This window comes from Haliaeetus albicilla, chromosome 7 (assembly GCF_947461875.1).
Source record: "Haliaeetus albicilla chromosome 7, bHalAlb1.1, whole genome shotgun sequence".
NCBI classification, from domain to species: Eukaryota; Metazoa; Chordata; class Aves; order Accipitriformes; family Accipitridae; genus Haliaeetus; species Haliaeetus albicilla.
The window spans coordinates 42,415,781-42,442,492 of NC_091489.1; the positions used below are offsets into that span (position 1 = coordinate 42,415,781).

The window sequence follows — 26,712 nt, forward strand, 5'->3', positions numbered from 1 at the left end:
AAGGCTGTTTTTGCACGGTCCTCTCGCTTGCTGGGAGAGCCCCTCAGGCCGTCCTGGGGGTCCCTGGGGCAGAGGTGGGACATGCCGGGCTGCCCTACCTCCTGTACGGCTCTGCAATGCTCAGGAGCATCAGAGTGTGGCGGGAGAGGGGGTGGCTGGGGCAGGCAAATTCCTCCTCTCCGGAGTTTGCCCTCCCAGAGGCTCCCCCGGGACGTGTGCCTGTGTTACCGATAGCCTGAGCTCTGCTCTGACCTCCTGGAGGCTGACCGCCTGCTTTCCTTCTTCCTTGTCGGTCCCTCTCTTCCCAGTATATCTTCGTGGACGCCTTCGTCCCATACCTCTGGATCACCACCGACTTCTGCAACAATATTCAAGGCTTCTCGATTCCCTTCCGAGCAGCGGACCTCCTCCTGCATGGCAGGAACCCCAACCTCCTCTTGGGCTTCGACAGGTCTCACCCCAAAAAACAGGTGAGCGCTTCTGCTTAGACGGGAGGGCCAACGTCCAGCCTCTGCCCTGCTGCGGCAATCCCCCGGCCCATTATGTGCCCCACAGCCCTTATGGGGTGCCGAGAGCCACCCTGCCTCATGCCAGCGCTGCGTGGGTTCGTGCTTTGACCGTCCAGGCTGTCTGATCTGGGATTGCTGCATGCAGAGCTCCCCCAGATCGGCTGGGACACCCCTTCCCTCCAGGTCAGCCTGGTTTCTGACATCTGGAGCGGTGAGGGTATAGGACCTGCAGGATGGCTGGCTTAAACATTTCCTCTCCCTTTTCCTTCATTTATGCCGGTCCTTCACCCACACCGCTCCTGACTGTATTGATCTCCCCAGCTATTGTGGTCGTAACTAGCCGCGGAGCGCTTGCAGCTGAGGCAGGACTGACCTCTGCAGTATTTCATGTGGGCGTGTGGTTTGGCTTTGGGTCTTGCATAACGAATTGCTTCTTGAAACCAAACACTTTTTTTTTTTTTTTCCCCCCTCCTGGACCTATTGGGTAAAGATTCTAAATAATTACAGCACCTTCAGATAGACACAGGCAGCATAAACGATGCTGTTTTCAGTCCGGTCCTGCTGGGCGCTGCTGATGCCTTCCCCAGGGGACGGAGCTCGCTGGGAGCTGTACCTTCCCTGGGCAGGCTGCTCAACTGACTGTCGAGGCTGGAGTCTGGCTGGCCATATCCACGTACCTGCAAAAAAGAGGCAAAAATTGCAGCTTGGCTGCCACCCTAGCGCTTGGAAAAAAACAGGCAGGTTTTGGGGACGCTTGCCCTTTGACAGACAGGATCTGCAGATCCCTCTGCAGAGGGGCTGATGTGCCTGCAGGCTGGCTTGTTTATGGCTGCTGCTTTTGTTGCACCATCAAAGATACTATCTCTCCTCTTGACCTTTGCCATGCCAGCGCCTGCAGATCTGCAACAACAGCCTGTGGCTGTGCTTGGGGTTGTAACAGCCTCCGAGGGGCAGACTGCTCTGCCCGATTGTTTACCCTTGCTATCGCACTCCACAAGTTCATTATAACAAATTATTTTTATTTCTGAGTTAGTGTAAAACCAGGTGGATCAACAGACATGGGAAATCCTTCTGGTAGGAGACTAAAGGGCAGTTTTTTCCTCTTTGGATTATTCTCCTGCAGCTAGAAAGATCGCTGTTGCTCCAGGCAGCTGCCACGTAAAGAGAAGTCATCAAAGTAGTTCACGGTTTTGCGACGGACGCCCGTCCGTCCTGCCTTTGCTGCCTGAGGTTGGGTCTCTTAAAGGATTGGGTCTGTTTGGTTGCCCAGTCCCGCTGGCATCGCTCGCCTTTGTCGTTGCAGCTCTGGAAATCGGATGATTTTGGCCAGACCTGGATAATGATTCAGGAACACGTGAAGTCTTTTTCTTGGTATGTATCGCACCTGTGCATTAGGCGCAGCTCCCGCCTTCTCTCGCTCCTCACCTCTCGCCTTGTTTGCTGCCCTGTGCGAACCGAGGACCCGGGTACCAAAGTGTGCTCCGGCCCCGGCCCCCTGCTCCCCTCACCCAGCAGAGACCCTGCGCTGGGGGGGTGCGGCACGGCGGGGCGACAAGAGACAGCCACCGACACGGGCACCCGGGGTGCTCCGCATTCCCCCCGATTCTTGCCTGCCCACCCCATCTCTTGAAAGGTCTCCTGCTCCTTGGTACCTGCTGCCTTCTGCATTGCTCGGTGAGTGCAGGGATAACGCCGCCGCCACCTTTTTTGTTCTTCCTAGGGGAGTTGAGCCCTATGATAAGCCAAATACGGTGTACGTTGAGCGGCACGAGCCTTCTGGGGCTTCGACTGTCATTCGCAGCACCGATTTCTTTCAAAGCCGAGAAAATAAAGAGATAATCCTGGAAGATGTTGAAGACTTCCAGCTCAGGGACAAATACATGTTTGCAACAAAGTCGGTGGTAAGTATCACGCGAGTGATTTGCTGCTGACGGTGACGGTCGATGCTTTGGTACAGTACCACCACGGCCACAGCGGGCAGCAGCTCTGCTTTCAGCTGGGACCCGTGTCTAAACGCTAGCGAGAGCGTTCGCTAGGGACGACGCTACTCGCTGCTGTACCTCGTCGCAGCTTGTCGCAGACGTGTCGCTCAGGCTGCCTGCGGCTGCCTGCCTTCCCCGCTTGACCTCGTGCTGCCGTGGACAAAGCAACACCTCCCGGTGCTGCTCTCCCGGCGGGGCTCGGAGCGGCAGCATCTCCGTACGCCGGCTTTCAGCAGGCTGGGCAGAAATAGGTCAGGCTGCGAAGAGCTGGGACCCGGGAAAAACCACAGGGTGCCTGGGAAGGCCAGCAAGGCGGGGGATGGCGGGGTGGGGGGCGGCAGGGGAAGGGGGATGTGGCTTAGCAGCTCGGAGGTTAGGAGGCCGCTTGTCAGAGAGGATTACCATCAAACGTGGACTAGGTCCAAGTAGCCTAACGTGCTCCAGCCTGGAAAGAAAGCTAGATTTCCAGTTTGCTTTCCTAAGAAAAGAGGATGCTGGTGAGCGAAAGCGGTCTTTTGGTCCCTCTGCAGCCAAGGCCCCCCTATGCTTTTTGCAGCTGTTGGCCAGTTTCAGACAAGTCTGGAATTGGGCGCTTGCATCAAACCTCGGCCGCAGCAGCAGCGGCGCTGGAGAGAGGACAGGCTGGGTGGCAGAGGCGTCCAGTACTCTGACTTGTTCTCCTTTCCGTGGGAGGCATGGTTGCTTAGCGATACAGAGCCTGGGAAAATCAGGCCGCTTATTTTTGGAGCCTAAATCTGGGTTTAGGTTCTTACCATTGGCATCCCATGCAAAATAGGTTGCCCCCAGCTTTTTACTTTTTTGGCTTCTCGCTGGTGCCTTTCATTTTGCACAAATTGTTAAAAATAGGAAGGAAAGGACAGACTGCTCTGCAGAAAGACGAGGAATTAAATCCAGCCTCCTTACCTCCACTCGACTATCCAGAAAGGGTGGGTTTTCTCCTTGCTGAGCACTGGCTGCAGCAACGTAAACCAGGAGCGGGGAATGCTGCTCCCCACCATCAGTCCCAGGCAGCTGCCACGCTTTGCCCGCACTCAGGGAGGGTAATGTCCCAGGCATGTGGTTTGTGGGTTTGCCCCAGTCTGCCTTTTGGCCACCGCTGGAGACCAGGGTGATTTTGGGGGCAAGAGCTACTCCTAACGTGTCCCTCTGCTCTGCCGCAGCATTTGCTAGGCAGCTCGCAGCCGCCTTCGGTCCAGCTCTGGGTTTCCTTCAACCGCAAGCCAATGCGCGTGGCACAGTTCGTAACCAAGCATCCAATTAAGGTAAGTGGTGCTTTCTGAGAAGACCTCCTCTCTCCCTCCTTCGCCAAGGACATTGGCCAAGCAGCGGGGCACGCTCCCGGCTGTGAGGCGCCCGTGGCCTCGGTGGGGTCCAGGCAGAGAGACATTCGGCACCGGTGGGGCTTGGCACTCAGTGCTGCTTCTGGGGGACTCTGTCAGTGGGTTGTGCAGGGCGGAGGGCAGAGGATAGTGATCGTTGAAGGAGAAACACAAAAAGCAGAGGGAAGATACTTACTTGCCAAGTGGAAAAAATACAAATGGGTGGAGGGAAGAATTAACTTTCACCTAGCTAAGAGGAAATGCTAAACTGTCCCATACATAAACCCTGCTTGTATGCCCACACGTATGAAGTCTGCTCGCCTGTCGTTTACATCCCAAAGGAATATTATGTTGCCGATGCCTCGGAGGACCAGGTGTTTGTGTGTGTCAGCCACGATAACAACCGTACCAACCTCTACATCTCAGAGGCAGAAGGCCTGAAGTTCTCGCTGTCTTTAGAAAACGTGCTCTACTACAGCCCGGGAGGAGCTGGAAGTGACACCTTGGTCAGGTAACGCGGGACACACCTAATCGGCTGCGGTAAATGAGAACACCGGCCAAAATCTGTAGCTTTTGGCTGCGTTTGATCAAAGCATTGCCCTGAGCCCGGGGCTTGACAGTCGCCCACTCCCCAGACCCAGGGAGGCTGTGATTCGCTGATCCGACCTTTGCGCTTCCTCGCAGGTATTTTGCCAACGAGCCCTTTGCGGACTTCCATCGCGTCGAAGGCGTGCGGGGCGTCTACATCGCCACTCTCATCAACGGCTCCTTCAGCGAGGAGAACATGCGCTCCGTCATCACCTTTGACAAGGGGGGCACCTGGGAGCTGCTGCAGCCCCCGGCGCAGACGCGCTACGGGGAGCAGATAGACTGCGAGGTAGCGTGGGGTGGGAAGGGGCAGAGGGGCGAGCGCGGGAGAAGTCCCCCGCAAAAGAGTTTGAAACAGCAATCCCGCGGCGAGGGCGTCCCTCCTCGCCTTTTCAAGCGGAGAGGGACGTGCTAGGTGGGACGAGGGCACGGGCGAGCGCGGGATGGAGAATTAATACCGCCGTGTTTTGCTTTTCCAGTTTTCTCAGGGCTGCTCTCTCCATCTGGCCCAACGCCTGAGCCAGCTGCTTAACTTCCAGCTGCGTAGGATGCCCATTCTCTCCAAGGAGTCGGCGCCGGGACTGATCATTGCCACTGGTACTGCTTTCCTTCCCGCAGCTGCACAGGGGCTTGGGGCGCGTTGTTGTCAGGACGTGAAGAACTTGGCAGCATCTAGTTTGCATATGCGGGTTACAAAAATATAATTAAACTGTATGTTTTGCGGTCCCTTCTCTGCTGCAGTCCCCGTACAGTAATTACAGCTCGTATATTTTACTGCAGCGCGGTGACATGAGAAAACTTGCCCGCTTTACTCTGATCTTCTTTCCTGCTGCTATCCATGTGGAGGGTTTCTTGAACATACAGAAATTCCTGTTTGTCTCACTCTTGTACTGGAGAAAACATTTGCACCTTTTGTTTGATCATGTTTCTAGCCATAGGTTTTTCCCCAGCTGCTTTTAAACTTGCAATAGTCTTTAAAATATTTGGTTTTGAAGGGATTAGTTTATAGCGTGAAGAATCAGCTCCTCAATAGTTGTCATTTTGCTCACAGATAAAATTAGATTAGAGGTGTCTGGCTTCGTTTTAAGCAATTGCTTTGCATTCCTCAAGAAGAACGATTTCTTCTGTTCTCCTAGGCTCCATTGGCAAGAACATGGCCAGGAAAACCAACGTCTATGTCTCAAGCAGTGCTGGAGCAAGGTGGAGAGAGGTAAGGCTGCTTTTTTGCTTGCCAGCTCAGCCAATGCGGTGGTGCAGCAGGTAGGATGTTGGCAGCAATGTAGATAAGTAACGTGCAGCCTTTGAGTGTTAAAGGTGACTGACCTCCATGTACGCATCCAAGAGCTGTAGCTGGAAGGTGCTGAAAGTCCCTTGAGACCAAGGCAAAAAGGTCTTTAGGGGAAGGACCACCCATGGGTTGGCGTGGAGATGAATCTCATGGTGAAGGCGGTGGGTTCAGATGCAGGAGAGCTCCCTCTCTGTTTCTTTTCTTCAGCTGGTGGGACTTGTCCCTGGCATGGGGCGTCTGGCCCCTTTTAGACAGGACTGACGGGCAGGACTCTGTATGCACGAGTGTCTGGAGAGGCTCCAGCATCTTCCAGAAAAATGGGATGTTGACCTCAGTTTATGGGGAGTGTGATGCTGTTTACTAAGTGGGTGTTCTGGTCTGTGGCAGTATTTGTGGTCTGCCTGTGCATTCTGCTGCGAGTGTAATATGGTATTTCAACATCTGCAAGCTATTTAATCCCGTGAATTAAACGACCTCTTTTTCCTCCTGTAAGTGCTGCGCGGTCTGGGTTAATGTCTGGGCAGCTGCGGCGGCGGTGGGGACACGCCACAGGTCTGGCTGCTGCCAAAGCCGCCCGTGGTTCAGAGACTGGCCCTGGCTGAGAGCGGGCACCTCCGAAATTCAGCCGGGGAGCAGCCGCGGGGACCTGCCGTTTCTTCCTGCGGGAGCCTCGCAGCAAGGCAGGAGTGCTCACAGCCAGGGAAGGGTATCCGAAAGCCAAGACTTTTGGATGCCAACCTCCCCAGCTCGCAGGCAGGTTTGCGCTGAAGTGCAATCAAAACATGCTGAGGAAGCGTTGACCCACGGTTAACGACGCCCAGCTCCTGACTTATTCGGGCCCTTTGTATTGCGAGTGGAGGTGCGGAATGACCCAGCACTGTAGTTCCTCAGCTGAGAAGCAGTAACACAACTCCTTCCTCTTGGCTTTGGCAAGCAGCAGGCTGGAAGGCTCATTGCTCTCCCGATCACTGGTATGATCTCACAGCACAGAAAAGAAAGAAACAATACATTCAGTGCCCTGCATAAGAACGTCCCCGAGTGCGTTAGCGCGTCCTGTGAGCGGAGTCAGGCACGTACGTGCTTCCTATTTTCATCCTGAGCTGCACCGGGCTCCCCAGATAGAAAAGCAAAGGTAATTTTGTGTTGGTTGTCACTAAATAGAGCTGGAGGTGAGTGTGAAATACCAGTTTCTTTCCACGGGATGGATGTATGAACTGTCTCTGGGGCTTGTTTCTGCATGCCGTGGCCCCACTTCTCTTTGAGCATTCAAAAAACCTTACGGCCTGAGAACCAATACTTATCTGCAGTCCTAGGAAGGCGGTGAGTCCCTGCTGAGTGTCAGGAAAGCCCCGCAGATGTGACAAAGAGCTGCAGACTGAGAGGGGGAGCGATGGACTCTGGTTTCACGGAATGGCAGTTTTTCCATCGATTCTTTCCCTGCACACGGCGCGGGAGGAGCAGAGTCCGCAGCGCAGTGCTGCTCTTAAACACAGCCATACATTTAGGGAAATTGGGCTGGCTGCTCTTGTCTACAGATGTTGGCCCATAAACACTCTAATCTCTAGTGCCTCCAGATACTTGGCTCAGCCAGCCCAGGCGACCCGAAACATTAGCTCGGGTCAGGCAGCATTTCTGACAAAGCGTGCTTTCCAGCCAAACTTTTCCCTTAACTCAGCATGGCTCCGATTCACCCCTTGGCACCGTTTCTCTTCCAGGCACTGTCTGGACCTCACTATTACACCTGGGGCGACCATGGTGGCATTCTTGTGGCCGTCGCGCAAGGCACCGAGACCGACCAACTCAAGTAAGTGGCAGGCAGGGAGATTGCTTCTGGCGCTTGGGCTGGGGCCAGGAGAGAGTCCCCTGCGGCGGGCAGGACCTGCCCCTGGCAGCTCTCCCAATCCTTTTTCTCCAGGTACAGCACAAACGAAGGGGAAACGTGGAAAACGTTCACTTTCTCGGAGAAGCCAGTGTTTGTGTATGGCCTGCTTACCGAGCCCGGGGAGAAAAGCACCATATTCACCATCTTCGGCTCGTACAAAGAGAACGGCCACAGCTGGCTGATACTGCAGATCAACACCACTGACGTGCTGGGTAAGGGGACAGATGACAGAGCCCTCGCTGACGCTGGTTGTGCAGGTGGGAGAGCCACCCTGTCTCCGCACTGCGGCTTTGCAGGTTATGCACGCTAATAAGCCCTCGCTTGAAACCAGCCGGTCCCCACGCTGCACGGCCTGCCCCGAGCACCCCTGGGGGTGCAATTGAGATCTTGCTGTACCCTCTCTGGGGGGATGAGAGCGAGGAGGGGGCACGGGAGAGGATTTCGGAAGCCCAAAGCGACCTAGAGACCTGAGGCTACGAACCAAACTATTTAGTTATCTAAGACTCTTAGATTCCCAGTGATGAGCACGGGAGGTTGGGTGCCTAAATACGAATGGGGTGCAGAAACACCTTTGTTGCTCTTGCCCTCTGTCCTATTTTCCAAAAGAGACCTCGGAGAGATGCCCTCATTCCCATTAGCAGCAGACCGACCCCGCTGCCCTGGCCATCCTGCGGGAGCTGGGGGAGAGAGGGCATCTCCTGGAGGGGCTGCGGTATCGCCGTTTGCATTTGGGTGCCCTGTCCCTCGCGTCTCATGTCCACATGGACCCAGCTGCTGAAGGCACTCGTGTCCCCTGCGCTCTCCCCGTATCCCCTCCTTCCTCACTGAGGAATTTGTTGAAAAGGAAAGGGGGAAAAAAAAAAAATCCTTCTGAAGGCTTGTGCCTATGAATGTTTTATAACCCATTTCAGCTTTGATTGCAAGGCAGCATTTTAATCAAAGAGCAGTTAAACCCAGCAGAGGAATTTGCTTGACTAAAATTTATAACTGATTCCCTTGACGTTTTGTTAGAAACAGATCTGTTTGGTAACCAGAACGACTTCATTTAAATGAGGCATCACAAATTCACTGTCACCGCGACGAAGCTGCTTGTTGCCTCCTGTCACCGAGTGCCGCTGCACGCTCTGAGCTGAAATGCTTTCTGCTTTGCCTTTACTTTCGGGCCAGGGCTAGAGCTTCGCAGTGGAAACCGCTTGTTTTGTGCCAGAGGAGGGCGGCGAGAGGGAAGGGGCCGTGGGCATTATCGTGGTGCGTGGCTGGGTGCCAGCATGCCTGCCCTCACTCCGAGCATCCTGGCTCTCAATGCCATGATGCCGCTAGCCGTGGCGAGAAGCCAAGGTTCATGCAGCCTCCTCCGAGGCAGGGCTGGCTGTTTGGAGCTTGGGCTGGCTGCTCAGAGCCTGCAACCCCTCCCCGGGAGGCCTTTTGCAAGGCTCTCTGCGTCCCCCCAGTCCCCGAAGCGCAGTGCGGCACTGGCGCAGGACACGGTACCACGCTTTGCGCATCCTTGCCGGGCACGCATCAACAGCAGTGACCAAGGGACATCTGCAGCTCTCTTGCTTTTAAACCCTTGGTCTGGGGTGCCGCAAGGACTGTGCCTTTCTTTACCCCAGCCTTGTTGCTTCTCTTAGGGGTCCCTTGCACAGAGAACGACTACAAACTGTGGTCACCCTCCGACGAGCGAGGCAATGAATGCTTACTGGGGCATAAAACCGTTTTCAAAAGGAGGACTCCTCATGCGACCTGTTTCAATGGGGAAGATTTTGACAGGCCTGTCATGGTCTCCAACTGCTCTTGTACAAGGGAAGACTTTGAATGGTAAATACCAATTAATTTCTTTTAGTCTGGATTGTAAGTCTGAGATAAGTATCTGTGACCAATCGCTCAAAGTGAACAAACATCCAATATACTTAGCTCTGTGTATCGCTGCTTGATTTTATAGGAGAGAGGAAAATAAATAGACTGAAAACATCCTTTCATTAATAATGGGGCCTGAGACTTAATTAATGTCTTTAGAGCCTTTCGGGAGCCTCTGAAAGGTTCCATAGAAGAGGAAAGTATTGTTAATCCATCACCTTCTTTCAAATGATGGCAGACAATTTCCCATCACGTATGGAGATCCTCCACTAAAAAGCTTAGTGACCTTTTTAGCCACAGGGATGCAACTGGCCCTGCTCTATCATTTTATCTGCAGTTTGCACATTACTGACACCGCACAGCTCTCAGGATTAGGAAACACACTCTTGCAATCTGTTGCAAAGGTTTGGGCTTGGAAAGTGAACTGCTTTTCAGGGACTGGACTTTCAGCGGAGCTCACGGCCAGACTGCCCGAGTGCCTGGTACATACAGTTAAATACAGGGGTCCAGACCTGCCTGTCCGATGCTGAGACAGAGACCGAGTCTGGCTTGTCACAAGCAGACTGAGAACAGGGCTGGTGGGATCCGATCCCTGCCTCAGAATCGCAGCCCTGGGCTCCCTGCAAAATCAAAGTGATGTAACCTCTTCCACAGTGTTTTCCAAAGAACAGACGCGCTGCAGCTCCCATTTTACCAACAGGAAAAGCCAAGAGACAGACCAGTGACCTAAGCCAGCTAGCAGGAGAACTGGGGCTTGCAGCCAGATTTTCAGGGCACGCTGGCTCAGCTATGCCTTGCTGCCTCACCTACCCTAGTCTGCTCGGCCACTGGCAAGCTTATTCGCAAAATGTTCTTGAAACATCCGGGAGACAGAAGCTGCCTGGCTATAAGATATTATTATGCAGCTAAATACTGATAATAAATGAGTGGACTTCTGAGATACTTTGTGTTCTTAAAACTTCTATGCAGAAATAGAGCAGAGTAATATTATAGCATGGCTGCATTTTTTTCCTTCTCCCCCATCCTTCCTTACATCTTTCTTCTCCTTGCAGTGATTTTGGCTTTAAACTGAGCGACGACTTATCGTTAGAAGTTTGCGTCCCTGACCCTGAATTCGCTGGGAAACCGTACGACCCGCCAGTCCCTTGCCCTGTTGGCTCAACTTACAAGAAGACTCGAGGGTATGTGTTGTACTTGTTCCAAACGCTGGGATTTATGCCACTGGTGATTAAAAACAAACAACCACCACAAAACCCCCACACAAATGCCCCACAAGCGGCAGTAAACAAATTACATGTTTGGACATACATCCCAACATCTAATTTGTAACTAAGCACCACTGCTTGCTCTAGCTGCACATGATGGCGTATTAACAGTTTCCATGAAATAAACTGCCTGGCTGTATATGTTGCAGCTACCGAAAGATCTCTGGGGACACTTGTACCGGTGGAGACATTGAGTCGCGCCTCGACGGGGAACTGGTACCGTGCCCGCTAGCTGGTGAGTATGTACAGGATTGCTTTGAGCACAAGGGCTTCATTTGTAAAACCTTTGGCCGGTGCCTGAGGGACCACAGACAAATTCCCAGAGGGCTCTTGGACAAAACCTATGATGCAAGAGCTGAAATGCCTCCGTGGGTTACAAATGTGTGATCTCCTGTCCCGTCCAGGGGCCAGAGAGCTTCTGAGGGATCTGCTCAGGAGCAGCTTCAGCCTGTGGTGCAGAGCCCTCTCTGCTCCTGAATTCACAGGAGGCCAAAGCCTTCAGAGCAGGCTGCGGGCAGGAACCCTCTTATCCCCATCGCATCCTCGCTGTAGCTGGCTTGAACCCAACCAGAAAGATAGGAGTTAGATCAAAGCTACCCCCATCCTGGAGAAACCCTTGGGAAGGTACCACCCCGAGACGGGCCACCGTGTGCGGTTGAACGATGGCTATTTGGGGCCGGACGGGGGCAAAGGCTGCCCTTTAGTCCTCTCGCCCGTGCCTGCCAGACTTCGCCTCCGTCCTTATTTTCTCCTCTCAAATGCACGAGGCGCTGCAACGATCTTGTGCTCCTGTGCTGCCAAAGTCATTTGCATTCCGCTCATTACAGCTTTAATTTAATCTGCCATCACAAGATGCGTGATTAGCATGCTGTCGTGCAGCAGCTCAAGAGCGAGCCTGAGACAGGGAAGAGGCTCGTGTAAGGGATGGGGCGGCTGAGCCGGCGCTGCGGGCAGGGTGAGCCCGGAGCCATGGCTGAACGGAGCCGCAGGGCTGCGGTGCAGCCAGACCCGCCAGCGTGAGGATTCCCTGCACTGTCCTAAGATTTTTCAGGGTGCAAAAGATATTCCGGGTGCAAAACAGCCCGGCGGGTGCCTGGGGTGGTGTTCCCGCTGCTGGGATTCATGCCAATGCCATGCTTAGTTTTCCTCCTTGTTCAGAGCCCGCCACGTTATTCACCCCTCCAGGCCCTCTTGAGCTATTTGGAGAGCTGTGTTAGTCATGCTGAGAAGGGCCTTGCTGACTGAAAAATAAACCTGCAGTCCCTACCGGGCTGGGCTTTGAAGTGCCATGTTCCCAGAGTATTTGCTGATCGTCTTCAGATACGTGTTGGCTTGCACCATGGTAACACTTTCATGTACAGTATCTGTTTCCTATCTCCGTATAATCTCATTAGGGATGCACAGCCAGAGTTACTTACTGACATTCGCTTTACTCATTAATAGCATTATTGGACTTGACCGGTAGCGTGCTGAAGCCCAGGAGACTTTGTCCCGGACCAGGATTCCATTACGCTGGATTCGGCGCAATTTAGAAATAAAACCCACTCCGAGACATTTACTGCGGTGCCGGTGTCCCCTAGGACTTGCAGATTTACATCACTCCCACCTTTTTAATGAGAATTTTGAGGAACGGGAGATCAGTATTTTGTTTCTAATTGGCGGCATGCTAACGTGGGAAGGAAGGGGTCATGACAGATTTTCCCGTGCTTACCTCCTCCTTCAGCCCCCAGAACAAACAACGGCCGCAGTGTGTTCCTGGGCACGAGTGCGCACGGGACCCACATAAGACTATTAGCGTGTTCTCATTAACCTAATCCCACTAAGACAAAGGACCTTTGCCTCCCTTATGCTGAGGTGCTAAAACGTGTGGCCGGGGTAAGGAAAAATACCTGGTATTTTCTTTTTGCCCCTCGAGTAGCCTAAAATGGCCAGAGGCGTCTAAACAAGGCGCTCCCTGTTCTTGCAGAGGAGAACGAGTTCATTCTCTACGCCACCCGCTACTCCATCCACCGCTACAACCTCGCCTCTGGCGTCAGCGAGGAGCTGCCCCTGGCCGGGCTGCAAGGGGCGGTCGCCCTGGACTTCGACTACGACCACAACTGCTTGTACTGGGCCGATGTCACTCTTGACATTATACAGGTGAGCCGGGAGGCGGAGAGGCTGCCGCGGTGCCGGCCGCCCGTGTCATCGCCTCCTCGCACCGGGGGCCGGTGTTGCATACACACCCTGAAATACAAATGTTTATCTTGGGTACTCCTCCCCTCTGAGCTGTCTGTTACAGCTTGCCTTGCACCCTTGACCGCCATCGCCTTGAGGCAGCAGAAGTTTCTCATCTTTTATTCTGATTTTTTTTTTCCAGCGTCTTTGTCTCAACGGCAGCTCTGGGCAAGAAATAATCATAAGCACCGGGCTGGAAACAGTGGAAGCTTTGGCCTTTGAACCTCTTAGTCAGTTGCTGTACTGGGTCAATGCCGGGATTCCCAAAATTGAGGTACACCTACGCCAACCCATGCTACAGAGAGGTGATTTTGTCAGTGCATCTTTGAGGTGGCTGGGCCCTAAGTCGGCTACTGCCCTGAATTCTCATTGCTGGTGGGGCGTTACTGAACACCAACCCACATCCCACGTGCCACTTTATTGGATCTAAATGCAAACAGCGTATGATAACATTCAGCCCTGTGCACTTAAACCGAGGTCAGTTTGTGAGGCCAAATCACACAGCAGAAATGGGGGGGGGGAGCAACATCCTTGCATAGTACGCACAGCCTGCACGGGGTACGGACAGAGCGTGGCAGCAGCTGGCTGCTCACTCAGTCACGCAGAAATGTCAATAAATACACCGATCTATCCTCTTTTATCACCTGCTTCACAGTAACTGCTCCCTGTGCCCACGGCAGTTACTTTATTAGGGAACAGTAATTACCTGCCACAGATTTCATGTAACTTTAGCCAGGGCGATTGCCCTCCGTATTGCCCTCAGCAAACACACCCCTCCTGTTGCTGGTTATGACTCTAGGTTGCCAATCCAGACGGAGACCTGCGACTCGCCGTCCTCAATTCCTCGATACTTGAACGACCCAGAGCCCTCGCTCTGGTTCCCCGAGACGGGTAAGAACGAAAGCGTCGCAAGTAGTCGGGTGCCTTGGTATTCCCCAAGGGAACCGTGCCGGTTCAGCCCCTCTTGTGCCGCTACGCTCGTAAGAGGCAAACACGAGGGAGGGTGCTGCACAGAAAGCTTTGCGAGGCTCGGCCCCGAAGGGCGCGATGGAAGGCAGCGCGGTGGGGTACAGCTCACAGTCCTGCCCCGTGGAGCCCACTCTTGCCATCGCGTGCCCAAATACGGCACCAGCTGCCTGGGAGCAGAGATCACAAACTGGTTTTTCTTTCCGTTAAACTGCTGTTTTCCTACCCATACATATCTACTAGTAAATAACTTTTCCTGCCAGTAAAACTGGTCTGATCCGTGGGGAAAGTTGCAGCGAGAAAGCCGCATAAGAAACCGAGCCACACTCAAATTCAAGAGCCAAATGCAAGTTACATTTTTCCAAGTACAGTTTTGCCACCGCTGCTGCGCTGCAAATGTAGCGCTGACAAACCTGAGCTGCCTTCAGCTGCGCGCACTAAAGCAAAGCAGATCAATGCAAGGTAACCTACAGCTGCACTCACACCACAGAACCTGCAGCTCAATAAGCCTCTCTGCTGCTTGTAGATCTGCCGGTGGTGTTCATTAGAATTGCAAAGAGTTCCCTTTCCAAAGGCATGTCTTGCAAGAGACGTGGAATGTAAAGTATTCAAACCTCTGCTTCATAACCTGTTTCCTTTCGATGAGCTGTTTTGTTATTATTTCGAGTAACGTCTCTGCCTGTTGTCAGGTTGATGTTCTGGACAGACTGGGGAGACTCCCGAGCTGGCATTTACAGAAGTGACATGGATGGGTCGTCAGCCAGGTGCATCGTTTCGGAGGGCGTGCGGTGGCCAAATGGCATTTCTGTGGATGACCTCTGGATCTACTGGACAGAAGCCTACATGGACAGGATCGAGAGGGTCGATTTCAATGGGCTGCAGAGATCTGTGATCCTGGACAGCCTCCCTCACCCCTACGCTATTGCTGTATTTAAGGTACGTATGCGGCGGGTCGTTTCCAGTTGGTATGCATTTCCGTAGCATACGCGCTCAGAGGTTGTCATGTGCGTGGGGCGGGTGGCAGAAGAGCATTGAGCACGCTGGATTCGGAGGGTAGGAGCTGGCGTGATGCTTGCTCTATTTCCACTCCTGGCACGTTCCCACAAAGCCCTGAAACGAGCAGGCAGGTGCAGTTGAAACCGGGACCAACATCCAAGAGACGTGCAGCTTTTCCGAGCAGCTGCACTGCACTGTCTTCCCCAGATTGTTTGCCACTCAGCAGATCTGACTGCTGCTTTGATTCCTGCTCAAATCCCAGCTCAGGTCTTCCTCTTCTTCTGCCCCTTGGGCTGGGGAGACTTTGCACTCTCAATTGCCCCACACATCCAGGCGGTTAGGGTGGCTTAGCACAGGTAACCGCTGACGAGCACGGCCCCAGCAGCACTGCTCCTCGCGCTCAGAGTAAAGCCTGTGTTTCAGAATGAAATCTACTGGAACGACTGGTCGCAGCTGAGCATTTTCAGAGCATCCAAAAACAGCGGCTCCAGAATGGAGATCTTAGTCGGCCGATTAAATGGGATCATGGACATGAAAATCTTTTACAGAGGAAAGACAACAGGTAATCACGTGAGCGTGCAGACGATCTTTCCTGCGATTTAGGAATGTGTTCATCCCCCATTTCCACCAGTTCCCAGGCCACCAGGCCATCCCGGCTCACGTTTCATGAGCCTGAATATATCCCCATTCCTGCAGGGTTTGAAGCGCTCAGGTGCCGTCGTAAGGAATGCATTTCACGAGTGGTGCACCCTGCTTTTTGGCTGCCAGGAGAGATGCTCCCCATCAGGGAGAGAGCCCAGAGGGCACTCGGCTGTGGTGGCACCTCATAGTTTACGTCACAGACCATGGCCTTTCCGTGCAAAGTGCTGTACGGGCCAAAAAAAATATAGGGTCTCAGAGCTGCACTAACTTTGTCCTCCACTTAGTCATCCATCTGGGCTGTGATAATGTAGCGGTGGCATGATGAACGCGCTGAAGGGAGTGGCTTCATTTTCGGATGGGTAGAAGACCATCAAAGGGCTTTGCTAGTCAGCAGCCTGCAAGAGACTGGGAGGACCTTTAAGGCCCTCGGTCTCCCTGGAGCAGATGGCTCTGTGCATTTCTAAGGCCAGCCTCAGCGCTCGGCGCTGCAGAACTGGCTCCTAATGGGGGTCTGAACCCAAAGCCTGGGATGGCAGGTGAAATTGGGTTTCCCGCGGCATCTCCAGCCCTCTATCCTGATGACGTCCCCTTCCTCCCTGCCCTCTCGCCAGGGGAGAACGCCTGCATCACCAAGCCCTGCAGCCTGCTCTGCCTGCCCAAGTCGAACAACGGCAGGAGCTGCAAGTGCCCTGAGGGGGTGTCCAGCACCGTGCTGCCCACGGGGGAGGTGAAGTGCGACTGTCCTCATGGCTACAGCATGAAAAACAACACTTGCGTAAAGGAAGGTAAAACCATGCTTGGTTCTTGCTGCTGCTTTATGTTGAGAGGCAGCTTCTGCCGTTGCGAGAGGTCGGCACGACCTTTGCGCTGCCCGTTAGGCGAGGAGGAGTATGGCCTGTCTTCTGAAAGCGCAGTGTCATGCCTTGTGCCAGCTTGTTTTTGTTTTCCCTTTTGCACCAGAAAACACGTGTCTGCCCAACCAGTATAGATGCTTCAATGGGAACTGCATAAACAGCATTTGGCAGTGTGACAACGACAATGACTGTGGGGACATGAGCGACGAGAAGAACTGCCGTAAGTGTCCTGCGGTGGCATTTGCCTGTCCAAATTTAGATGTCTGCTGTGTCGGCATCGCAACTGAACCGATGGTCTATGCACCCTTCATAGTCATGGAGAGTGAGAGGCGCTCTGGGGGTGCAACTCATCTCCTCCTCTGACAGACATACAAAGCCAGTCGGATTAGCTGTGTCCTGCAGGGGCCAATATTTCCCCCTTGACCAGCTCAGGTGTAAATGTCTAAAATTCAGTGAGACTGATTTCAGCTGTCATGTGAGGGCGTGTGTTTGTCTCCTGCAGTAATTGTCTTCTGAGGATAATTCAGGGCACAGCCAATGCCGAGGAAAAGAGTGCAGATAGAAAGTGACTTTCTGTCTGCATCGTGCAGACACGGGCCTCTTGTTGAGCTAATAAATCAAGTTCACACATTAAAGGTGGAGGTCACCTTTTCAAGTAAAATTAGGGACCACCAATGCATGCAGAAGGGGCAGATGTTCCACAGCTTTGCAGAGCCTGAAGGGTTTGGATTAGTGCGCTGTGGAAAAAGGGCCGGGTTTAAAGTTAGGAATTGGTGGAGGACCAGGTGTTCTTGCAGAGATGCCATTTATGGCCATTTTGTACTGAGAAGGAGCTTATTTTCCTGCCAACATTGCAATACCAGTCAGCAGAGTCCAAGTTCAAGCTCATTGCCTGGCTCCAGGTGAGGGAAAGCCTCTGTAGGTACCGTTCCTCTGCAGGGGTTCGCCAAGGGGTCACCAGTTTGGCACAGGGATGCTGCCTTGGATAGCAATGCTCATGCCCAGCTTTACCCCTCCTTTGGCTTCCCTGCCTGATCTCACTGCTTACGAAGCCCCTTTGTGGGGAGCATGCAGCTCTACAGCCTCGGCTTGCTTGCTCCCTGGCTGGAAGGCACTGCCCCTGGCTCTCGAGTGGGCATGACGGTGGCAGGAGCTTCAGTCCTGATCCCCAGACAGACAGCTAACCCTGCTCTGCTCTGCTTTACGAGGAGTGCCTGATAATGACATTAAAATACAATAACAGTAACTCAGGCTGCATTGAGCAAAGCTGGCAGGATGCTGTCCCTCTCCCTTCATTTCCTTGTACCGAGTACGCAGACTCAGACAGCAGAAACCCTTTCCTAACCACCACCTCAACCTCCTTCTCCTCCTCCTCCTCTCCCTCCCCGCTGCGTTAGCCACCACTGTGTGCGACACCGAGACCCAGTTCCGCTGCCAGGGCTCGGGGACCTGCATCCCACTGTCCTACAAATGTGACCTGGAGGACGACTGCGGGGATAACAGTGATGAACGTCACTGTGGTGAGTGCCCTCACTCAAACCTCCTTCCCTGTCCCTGTGCGAGGGCGGAAAACCCAGCAGTGTTTTGGGGCAGGGTGCTACTCGTAGACACTGTAGGGCAAAGCACTGCTTCGCCAGATCCCCTTGTTTATCCTGGCGAAGAGCCACCTCCTCCCATCATTTACTGGTTACTGGGCAATGAGGGACAGGAGAGCGAGGCTGCGCGCTGGTTCTCCCCCTCGCTGTGGTCCGGCAGGGAGACTTCTGTGCCGTCACCGTCCAGCTCTCCCGCTCTGCTCCTTGGGTACTCCTGTGACCCAAAGCCAAATACTTGGTGGAGAGTACAAGCTGACCTTGGGCAGCTGCCCAGCAAGCACACAGGAGGCGTGGGTTGCTCAGTGGTGCCATGTTTGTGGCCATCCACCTCCAGCTTAGCTGTTTGGAGAGGTGGGGTGCTGAATTGAAGGAGAGAAGAGGCTGGTAAACAGTAAGGTGGTAGCTCTTGGTCGTTCAGGGCTAGGCACGAGGCAGGAAAGCATGCTTTCGAGATGAGCCTGCTTTGCAGGGCTGTCTAGTCTGTCGCCTCTGAGAAATCAGCCTCCTCTCCTCGGTCAATAGCCCACGTGAAGCTTTCCTCCTCCTCTCCCCCGGCCCCGACAACATCTGAACTGTGTGCGCTTTTTTGCAGAGGCTCACCAGTGTAGAAACGATGAATTCAGCTGCAGCTCAGGGATGTGCATTCGTCTCTCCTGGATGTGCGATGGTGATAACGATTGCAGGGACTGGTCCGATGAAGCAAACTGCACTGGTAAGCACTTTGATGTGATCAATAACCTTCAGTTGCAAACACTCATTACTTACAGCCTGAGGTGCTGTAAGACATTGGCCAGCATCTTGTGCCTCAGTTTCCCTGCTCGTTAGCCGAGCCACACAGCAGGGCAGCCAGGCAGCCTGCAGCTCAGCTCAGGGGGCTGTAACGCTCAAAAAGCAAAGGATTTCTTCCCTCCAGTGCCTTCAACAGGCCTTAGGGCTCGCTGTGAGTTTGCCAACAGCTTTGCGATGCTCACACAGTGATCCAGCTCTGCTTTTTACTTGCAAGATTGCACAGACAGGCATGCCTTGCTGCGCTGGCCACGGGGCCATACGTCTTCTGCGTACCAGTTGGCAGTGGCTGTGCCTTTGAGGCTTCATTGAGTGGGGAAGTGGGTCTGTGGCTGCCGGGCAGCCAAAGAATGCTTCTGCGCAAAAAGGGCTCCCTTGTTGCACGGAGGCAGCGAACAGGCCACCGTGCGCTGATCGCATTTCACAGGTTGAACTCTGACCATTTTCTTGCCGTTAAATACGTTGCAGAAAACAGGCATGTTCTTTGCAGCTTTTCCACAATCAATTGATCCGAAGGAGTGGCAGATTTAGTTCGGGAAGCGGCTCCTCTTCTGAGCGGCCTCACTTTGCTCTGTGAGTTTGGAAATCTAAAGAGGGTCTCATGCGTATGGAGTCACCCGTGGAAGATCCGCTCTTTTTTTCCCTTACAACTCATATCAATGCAACCCGGTTGCCAGAAATAGTATTGTTCCTAGTTTATGCCTCTTGTGCGGCAAGTCCTACGCCCCTGAGCCTCATTCTCTATTTGCAGTTGAAAGTCACAACACTCAACCATGCTCAGCACCGCAGCATGAAACTGATGTTCCTCAGCAGTCTCCCGAGGTTAACACCCAGACAGAGCCTTTTTCTCATTTGAAAAGTCAACAGATAACAATGTATTGGTCTTTCCCATTAAAAAACAACAACAAAAAAACCAAACAAAAAAACCCAAACAAAACCCCCCCCGCCCAAAACCCAACAAAGCCAAAAACCTAAGTATTTGCATGAGAAGAGAGTTCTGAGAGTAGGCAGTGCTTCAGTCCATCAGTGAAAGGCATAAGATCATACTTGGAAAGTACTACACGGGATATTTCAAGACAAAAGCAGTGGTTTCCACACCACACGGCTGAGATCAGCCCATCAGAGGAGACGGGATGATGGGACCAGGGAAGCCCTGGGGGGCCCATGAGAGCCCCCGGGGCTACTGGCACCATCCAGTATCTGCTCTGGCTGCAGCCCTGGTGCCGCCGGGACAGACGGCGAGGCTAGCTGCTGTCGTGGGGCTCTGGCACGAGGATCTAGGAGATCCCTTTCAGGCCTCCGAGCTCCTGTATGCTCACCCCCTGAGGCATTTGCCGTGCCTCGAGCATACGGGGTTTACAGCGTGCCGCTGGGGATCCTGGTCATTAGTATTCCCAGCGCATGGCTATATAGGAAGGTTTAATTTATATTGCTATAGCTTATCTCTCACATGAGTTTCTCCAGAGAGAATTACTACAGGAGAGGAACCTACTTCAAAAAGCATATCAGGTTTGTAAAGCCTAAAGTTGAAATTATCTAAGAGGATCACAATTTTTGGAGAAACATTTCATCTGACTTCACTGGCTGCAATTATTGCTCTTATCTAAAATAATTACATTTCACGCTGAATACCTAATAGACTATTACTGCCACAAGACTGTAGTATTTTGAAATATCTGCAAGTGCATGTCACTTGCTAACCTAAAATTCAGTAGCATGCAATTTAATTAAGTTGAACATTGCTTTTCTTCTCAATAACGACGAGCGCTGTCCTGGCTGAAAAACGGTATTTGTCTCTAAAGTGACAACGTAGACTAGGCTTCAACCAAGATCCCCCACAGGCAGATATTTTCATGACAGGAGCCTAAGGAAAGCCAGGGCCCTACTCCCTTGTAAACCCAAGGAGAATTGTATTTCTAATTGGCTTTAGCAACACGGAAAAGCCTTGCCTGCCTTATTAAAGGCCGTTTCTGTGTCCGTCCTCCCCTGCACGGGGGACCCTGCCGCTCTGCCAAGGCTTGCTTGCTCGCTGTGATGTTTCTTGCCATCTCTGGCCAGATGTCACCACCGTCACTTTTGCCCAGACACACCAAGGACCGAGATCAAAGGGAAAGAGGCTCCTGACTTTGGGAGAGCTTGCTAGCCTCCAAAAGCCATCCCTGAGGCACAGCAGGCTTGTGAGCAAGCACGGCACGGAGAGGGAAAGACCATGGCGTGACCCATGGAGAACGTGGGCTCCTTCCACGAAGAACGCGGACCCCCAGCAATCTCTTGCCCGGGGCCCACGGGGCGGTCGCTCGTGGTCGCTCGGCGCATGGCATGCCTGCCGTGGCGTGAAGTCCTGGCGCAGGCGGAGGGAGCGGGGGTGCACGGCAGCGGGGCCCGACTCGACGCGTGCCGCAGCTCGGCGGGGACGCGTCGGCACCCCGTGCTCAGGCACGGTCCCCCCCCCCCCGGCTCTGGTTTCAGCAGTATATCACACCTGCGAGGCCTCCAGCTTCCAGTGCCAGAACGGCCACTGCATCCCGCAGCGCTGGGCTTGCGACGGCGACGCCGACTGCCAGGACGGCTCCGACGAGGACCCCGCCAATTGCGGTAACGCGTGGCGCGTGAGGAGGGGGCTCTGCCACGGGGTGGGAGGGATTTCTACAAACTTGCTGAGATAAGCCTGCAGCAAGCTCAGAGGGACGATTCCCATCCCTGCAAAAGCAGGCGGACACAGGGGGAAGGCAACTGTTTTTTTGTAGGCAGCTTTGAAAAACCCCATGCAACATCCACCCAATTCTGAATTTCAGAAAAAAAGTGCAACGGCTTCCAGTGCCCGAACGGCACTTGCATCCCAACCAGCAAACACTGCGACGGCATCAACGACTGCTCCGACGCCTCAGATGAGAGGCACTGCGGTGAGTACCGGGGCCACAGGGAGCTGGCGGGGCCCCGGCAGCGAGGGCTGACAGCCTTCAGGGTCTGCCAAAGCCCATCCTGCTGGGAGAAAAGCCCTGGTGAGATAATGGGAAAGCCTTAGTTAGCATTCACGAGCCCCCTGGGAAATTGGCTGGTCTGCATGTGTCAGCAAAAGGCGCAGTAGGCAGGGCTGTGACGGGTAGGGAGGACGCGCTGTCAGGAGCTGTGTTCAGGACGTGATGAAACCCTTCCTGGCGCCTGTGCCAAACCGCTTGCACCCCGACGTGTTATCGGGCGAGGGCAGCCTGCGCAGGGACAGAGCTCGAGACATTTGTCTTGGACGCTTTCTGTAAATTCCTGAAATCCGGCCGCTGCGCTCAGGTCTGTGCAGATCACAGTGGGTGGCATTCCTGCTGCCAAGGACAGCAGAGGTGCCATCCCCTCTCCTCCTGACCTCCCATTTCTCCAGAACCCCTGTGCACCCGCTACATGGATTTTGTGTGCAAGAACCGGCAGCAGTGCTTGTTCCACTCCATGGTGTGCGACGGCATCGTCCAGTGTCGAGACGGATCAGATGAAGATGCCAACTATGCTGGCTGCTGTAAGTGTGATGTTGTGCACCTTTGCAGAAGGAGGGTTGGATAGAGAATGAAACCAGGGGCATGGAGAGGAGAGTACCTTACCTGGGGTACCAGAAAGCTGCCAGGTCTCCTAAAGAGTTGGCTCTGAACTGTAATACTCTGCTTATAAGTCTGTGATTGCCTCTGAGTGTGCTCCTTCCTTCCTCCTCAATGACGAGCTTCCCTCAAGCCCTTGAACTTTACACCAAACCTCTGATGTCCCTCCATGCCACCCCTGCAGCCCAGGACCCTGAATTCCACCGGACCTGTGACCAGTTCAGCTTCCAGTGCCAGAACGGCGTGTGCATCAGCCTGGTGTGGAAGTGTGATGGGATGGATGACTGTGGCGATTACTCCGATGAAGCGAACTGCGGTGAGCAGTACCTCAGGGTCTCTCGTCACCGTAGTTCCAGCCTCCTCTGAATTTCAGGAGCACAGAGTACTGCCTTCTTCATGTTTTACATACGCACTCGTGTATGTACGTATATGCGTGTGTAGCATTCCACTTGCACATTGTAGGGTGTCTTACAGGGAGATCAGTATCATTTTCCTCATACTGCAGATAGGTAAACTGAAGCCCAACGAAAAATCCGATACGGCTGGCACATCCTGTGCTTGACTAAGTCACATGTGACCATATTTACTCCACAGATTCACAGCCCAAAGCAGACAGGCAGTTTTCAGCCAAACTCAATATTTACCACTGTTCTCTGGGTAGCTGTAGGAGCTGTACCCAGCCAGACGAAGCAGCTGCGTCTTCATTTCAGAGTTGCAGGGTTTGCTTCTCCATTTGTGCCGTGCTCTGTCTTAATTTTGCTGTCAGCTCTGGTTCTGAGATCATAGGTGGAGTCTGGCCATGAAGCACCCAGCACACAGAAGTAATAGTGGTGGCAACAAGTTAGCGAGGGCTGTGAGGAGTGGGGATTCTGGAGACGAGCCGTGCTGCTCAGGCAAATAGATAGGGTGATGCTCTTTGGGCCAGCCATAGCCCGGCCTGAGATGCTCCCACACCTCGGCTGTGCTCAAGACTGGTGAGATAACGCTGGGGCTCACAGGGCTCTCCTCTCATTGTCAGAAAACCCAACAGAGGCCCCGAACTGCTCCCGGTACTACCAGTTCCAGTGCGGGAACGGGCACTGCATCCCCAACCGGTGGAAGTGTGACAAGGAGAACGACTGCGGAGACTGGTCCGATGAGAAGGACTGTGAGGGTAAGGGCACATGGTACTCTGCTCTGCTCACGGGAGCCCTGCTCGAGGCTGGGCTGCAGCATGTTGAAGGTGCACTCTCAGCATCAGCTGCCTTCCCGCAGGGCTGCTTGGGACAGCCTGCACCAGCCCCCGTGGCTCTGAAAATCCCCCATGAATGCGCTGAGCATGCACTCTCAAGCATCTTTTTACTCTGTGTTTTTGGAAATCCTGATTAGGAGCTGCGCAGATTGAATGCAGATGAAAACATTGGGCTTGTAATGCCTTGCCTGCTCCCCGCTTCCCTCCGCTGACAGCGGCTCCCAATCTGCTGGGAGCAGGCACAGCTTACAGGCCACGTGCAGGAGCAGGGATCTCAGATCAGCTCTCCCCGGTGTATTTTTAGGTTCCCCAGTTCACCCCACTACTACATCGATCCCACCGACGTGTTTACCGAATCACTTCCGTTGCAACAGCGGCACCTGCATCATGAACAGTTGGGTCTGCGACGGCTACAAGGACTGCACCGATGGCTCCGACGAGGAAGTCTGCCCGACTTCACGTAAGCTTTTCTCTTCCTCACCCCTTTCCTTTTTCTGTAGGATCACATCTGCAAGGACTTTCGGCCTTTCAGTCTCAGAGGCTTGCCAGATAACAGGGCTACATTACATTGTGGTGTAAAAGCCCACCGTCTCCTCTCTCCCTGGGGTCAGACCCCCTGCCACCAGCTGGGACACTGCTCCAGCCCTGCAGGAGGCATGAATTACTGCCACAGGTCCCTGCTTAAATGCCATTGTGTCCGAGACCGTGTAAGATCACGGAGAGCAGGGCTGCAGGGTGGCTTTTCAGCTCACACCTACGCTGAAGGTAAAAGAGGTGCTTTTTTTTTTTTTCCTCGCTGCGGTCCTTGCTGAGGCTTGCCGAGCTCTGAGCTGGTGCAGGACATCCCCCGCAAACCGGTTGCTTTTCCAACCCTCTGCAGTCAGGAGAGAGGATGGCTTAGGCGTCCATCTACCTGCTAGATGGGGAGAGATTGCCATCTAGTGGAGTCGGGACCTGGGGACAGGTTTTGGACCCTTCTGGTGGCAGCGGCAGTCTGGCCTGGCCATGCCTTGGGTGGTTTCCTCACCGGCTGCCATGTGCAGGACCCAACGTGACGGCCACCTCTCCGGCGCTCCCGGGACGCTGCAGCAGGTTCGAGTTCGAGTGCCAGCAGCTGCACAAGTGCATCCCCAACTGGAAGCGGTGCGACGGCCTGCGGGACTGCCAGGACGGCACGGATGAGAGGAACTGCCGTAAGTGCGGGGAGGGGAGAGCATCTCGCCTGGCTCTTCCCCTTGGGAAGCTCTTTGGGAGGACGGGGCAGCCACCGAGGACTTTTACTGCTGGTGCAATCCTTGCAGTAAATGCAGCATTACAGTAAAAAAGGAATAAAAAGCCCAACCAACCAGTGCCATTCCTATTAGAAGTGCAGTTGTTGTTTTCCATAGGATAAGCTTCAGGTTCTTCTGATGCCACCATGCCAGACGATGCAGCCAGAACGAGACGGCCCTATGACCGACACGCTCTGCCTGAGCTCCATCCCCGACATGCAGCCACCCCAGCATCATGCCTGCTTTTGAAGCAGCACTGACACTGCAAAGAGCCCAGTGCTGGTGAGGGAACTTTCCTGCCTTGAGTCCTGAAACCATTCTGCCTCTTTCAGCTACTCACAGCACCCTGTCGTGCCCTAATGGTTATAAATGTGAGGACGGAGAGGCCTGCATTATGGTGACAGAGCGGTGTGATGGATATCTGGACTGCTCAGACAGCAGCGATGAGAGGAACTGTACCGGTAAGCAGCAGCCCTCTCCCATTTCTCAGGCCCTGCTCTGTGTTAGCACGCAGAGGTGCTCTCTTGGATATGTGACCTTTCATTCACAACATCCCAGATGTATCTGCCTCTCTTCAGTTGTCCAAGCTACCTCCTTGCTCATTTATAACCAGCTGGGACAAACTTCCCGGCCAGATTCTACACTGACAATTTGTCTTCGGCAGCCTCACACACAGAAAAACAACTTTAGGATGGGTAGGAGCAAAGCTGTCTATTTTACGTGGGCCACAGGCGAAGCAATAGTCTCCAGCTCTGTCATCCTTTGCAAGGTGACCCTGGGAGCCATGGCACGTGCCCTGCTGCCATCACTGGCCCTCCCATGCTGGTCTTTGGTGGCCCCGCAGAGGCAGGCAGGACACATGCAGCAGCCCGCCCTGGGCAGATAACAGCGATCAATCGCTGTCTCTGGCCAGCCGTGAGATTCCTACCGAACTGTTTGTGGGTTTGTGCATCAATCAGGTTTTAGTTCTTTAATTAAATATTGATTGGGAGACGCTAGCAGGTTCAGAGGAGGGGGAAGGAGCTGCTGAGGTTCACTGCCTGACTGCTACACCAAGGGGAAACCATCTCTTTTCTCTTGGATAGCTTGTCTTACAGTGCCTGTCCATGGACCCGCGTGCCTGCTGGGTTTCATTTCCAGCCGGTTAGAGAAAGCGAAGCAGCGCAGTTTGGCTCCGCTCCGCTTTGTTTCTGTACAGCGCTAGGAATGAAGCTGAGCACCCGAGTGGGGCCAGGCCGTGGCATTTGGATGTGGGCTCCAACACGCAGTCCCCGGAGGGAGAGAGGAGGGAATGGCCTGGCAGGAGCAGGGTATGGATTTGGGCCATTTCAGATAAGCATCTCCAGTTCCCACCACTGCCAGCGCTGGATTTCACAGCGCCGTTATCCCCTAAATGCCTCTCGCAAGGTCAGGCGGCAATTCAGCCAACAGAGCTCGCTTCAAGGCAATCCCCAGACGACTGCCTTAATTACCAGCTTTCGCTTGGGTCCTTCTGCAGAACACGGGATGTGATAAGGAAAACCACGCAAAGAAAGGCCCTGGATGGCTTACAGCGACAGCACAGATTCATCACACAAGTAGCAGAGTCACTTAGCTTGCACTAATCTCGTACACTTTCAAAATAATGTTGAAGAGTATTTCATCAACAGCCACGCTTTATCTTTTGTTAGAGGAAAGGAGATGCTTGCATGATGCAGCGTAAATACAACCAAGACATTTTGGGGAGAACTAAGAGTACGAGGGGTACGTTCCTGCTCTGAACTGCCTTCTGACAAACCCGCTCTTCTCCGCTGATAACGCCCACCTAAATTACACATCTAATTTGAATGGCGCAGATACTCCCTTCAGTCATACTACTGTTT

General features: G+C 53.7%; 1 protein-coding gene across 2 annotated transcripts in view; it reads left to right on the forward strand.

Annotated features, from left to right (window-relative positions):
- SORL1 (sortilin related receptor 1) overlaps positions 1–26,712 on the forward strand; it is a 53,286-nt gene that overhangs the window by 12,079 nt on the left and 14,495 nt on the right. The window contains exons 4-33 of one of the 2 annotated variants that reach the window (XM_069788080.1): positions 309–470; positions 1,813–1,880; positions 2,230–2,410; positions 3,673–3,774; positions 4,173–4,342; positions 4,516–4,708; positions 4,899–5,016; positions 5,556–5,629; positions 7,423–7,511; positions 7,623–7,801; positions 9,221–9,407; positions 10,499–10,627; positions 10,861–10,946; positions 12,678–12,850; positions 13,071–13,202; positions 13,728–13,819; positions 14,584–14,830; positions 15,314–15,452; positions 16,144–16,317; positions 16,493–16,606; positions 17,784–17,906; positions 18,574–18,693; positions 21,237–21,362; positions 21,563–21,670; positions 22,141–22,272; positions 22,533–22,664; positions 23,367–23,501; positions 23,884–24,039; positions 24,623–24,772; positions 25,183–25,311. In XM_069788080.1, coding sequence (XP_069644181.1) covers positions 309–470; positions 1,813–1,880; positions 2,230–2,410; positions 3,673–3,774; positions 4,173–4,342; positions 4,516–4,708; positions 4,899–5,016; positions 5,556–5,629; positions 7,423–7,511; positions 7,623–7,801; positions 9,221–9,407; positions 10,499–10,627; positions 10,861–10,946; positions 12,678–12,850; positions 13,071–13,202; positions 13,728–13,819; positions 14,584–14,830; positions 15,314–15,452; positions 16,144–16,317; positions 16,493–16,606; positions 17,784–17,906; positions 18,574–18,693; positions 21,237–21,362; positions 21,563–21,670; positions 22,141–22,272; positions 22,533–22,664; positions 23,367–23,501; positions 23,884–24,039; positions 24,623–24,772; positions 25,183–25,311 — 4,120 coding nt within the window. The remainder of the gene's footprint in view (positions 1–308; positions 471–1,812; positions 1,881–2,229; positions 2,411–3,672; positions 3,775–4,172; positions 4,343–4,515; positions 4,709–4,898; positions 5,017–5,555; positions 5,630–7,422; positions 7,512–7,622; positions 7,802–9,220; positions 9,408–10,498; positions 10,628–10,860; positions 10,947–12,677; positions 12,851–13,070; positions 13,203–13,727; positions 13,820–14,583; positions 14,831–15,313; positions 15,453–16,143; positions 16,318–16,492; positions 16,607–17,783; positions 17,907–18,573; positions 18,694–21,236; positions 21,363–21,562; positions 21,671–22,140; positions 22,273–22,532; positions 22,665–23,366; positions 23,502–23,883; positions 24,040–24,622; positions 24,773–25,182; positions 25,312–26,712) is intronic. The other variant, XM_069788081.1, reaches the window with a different exon arrangement.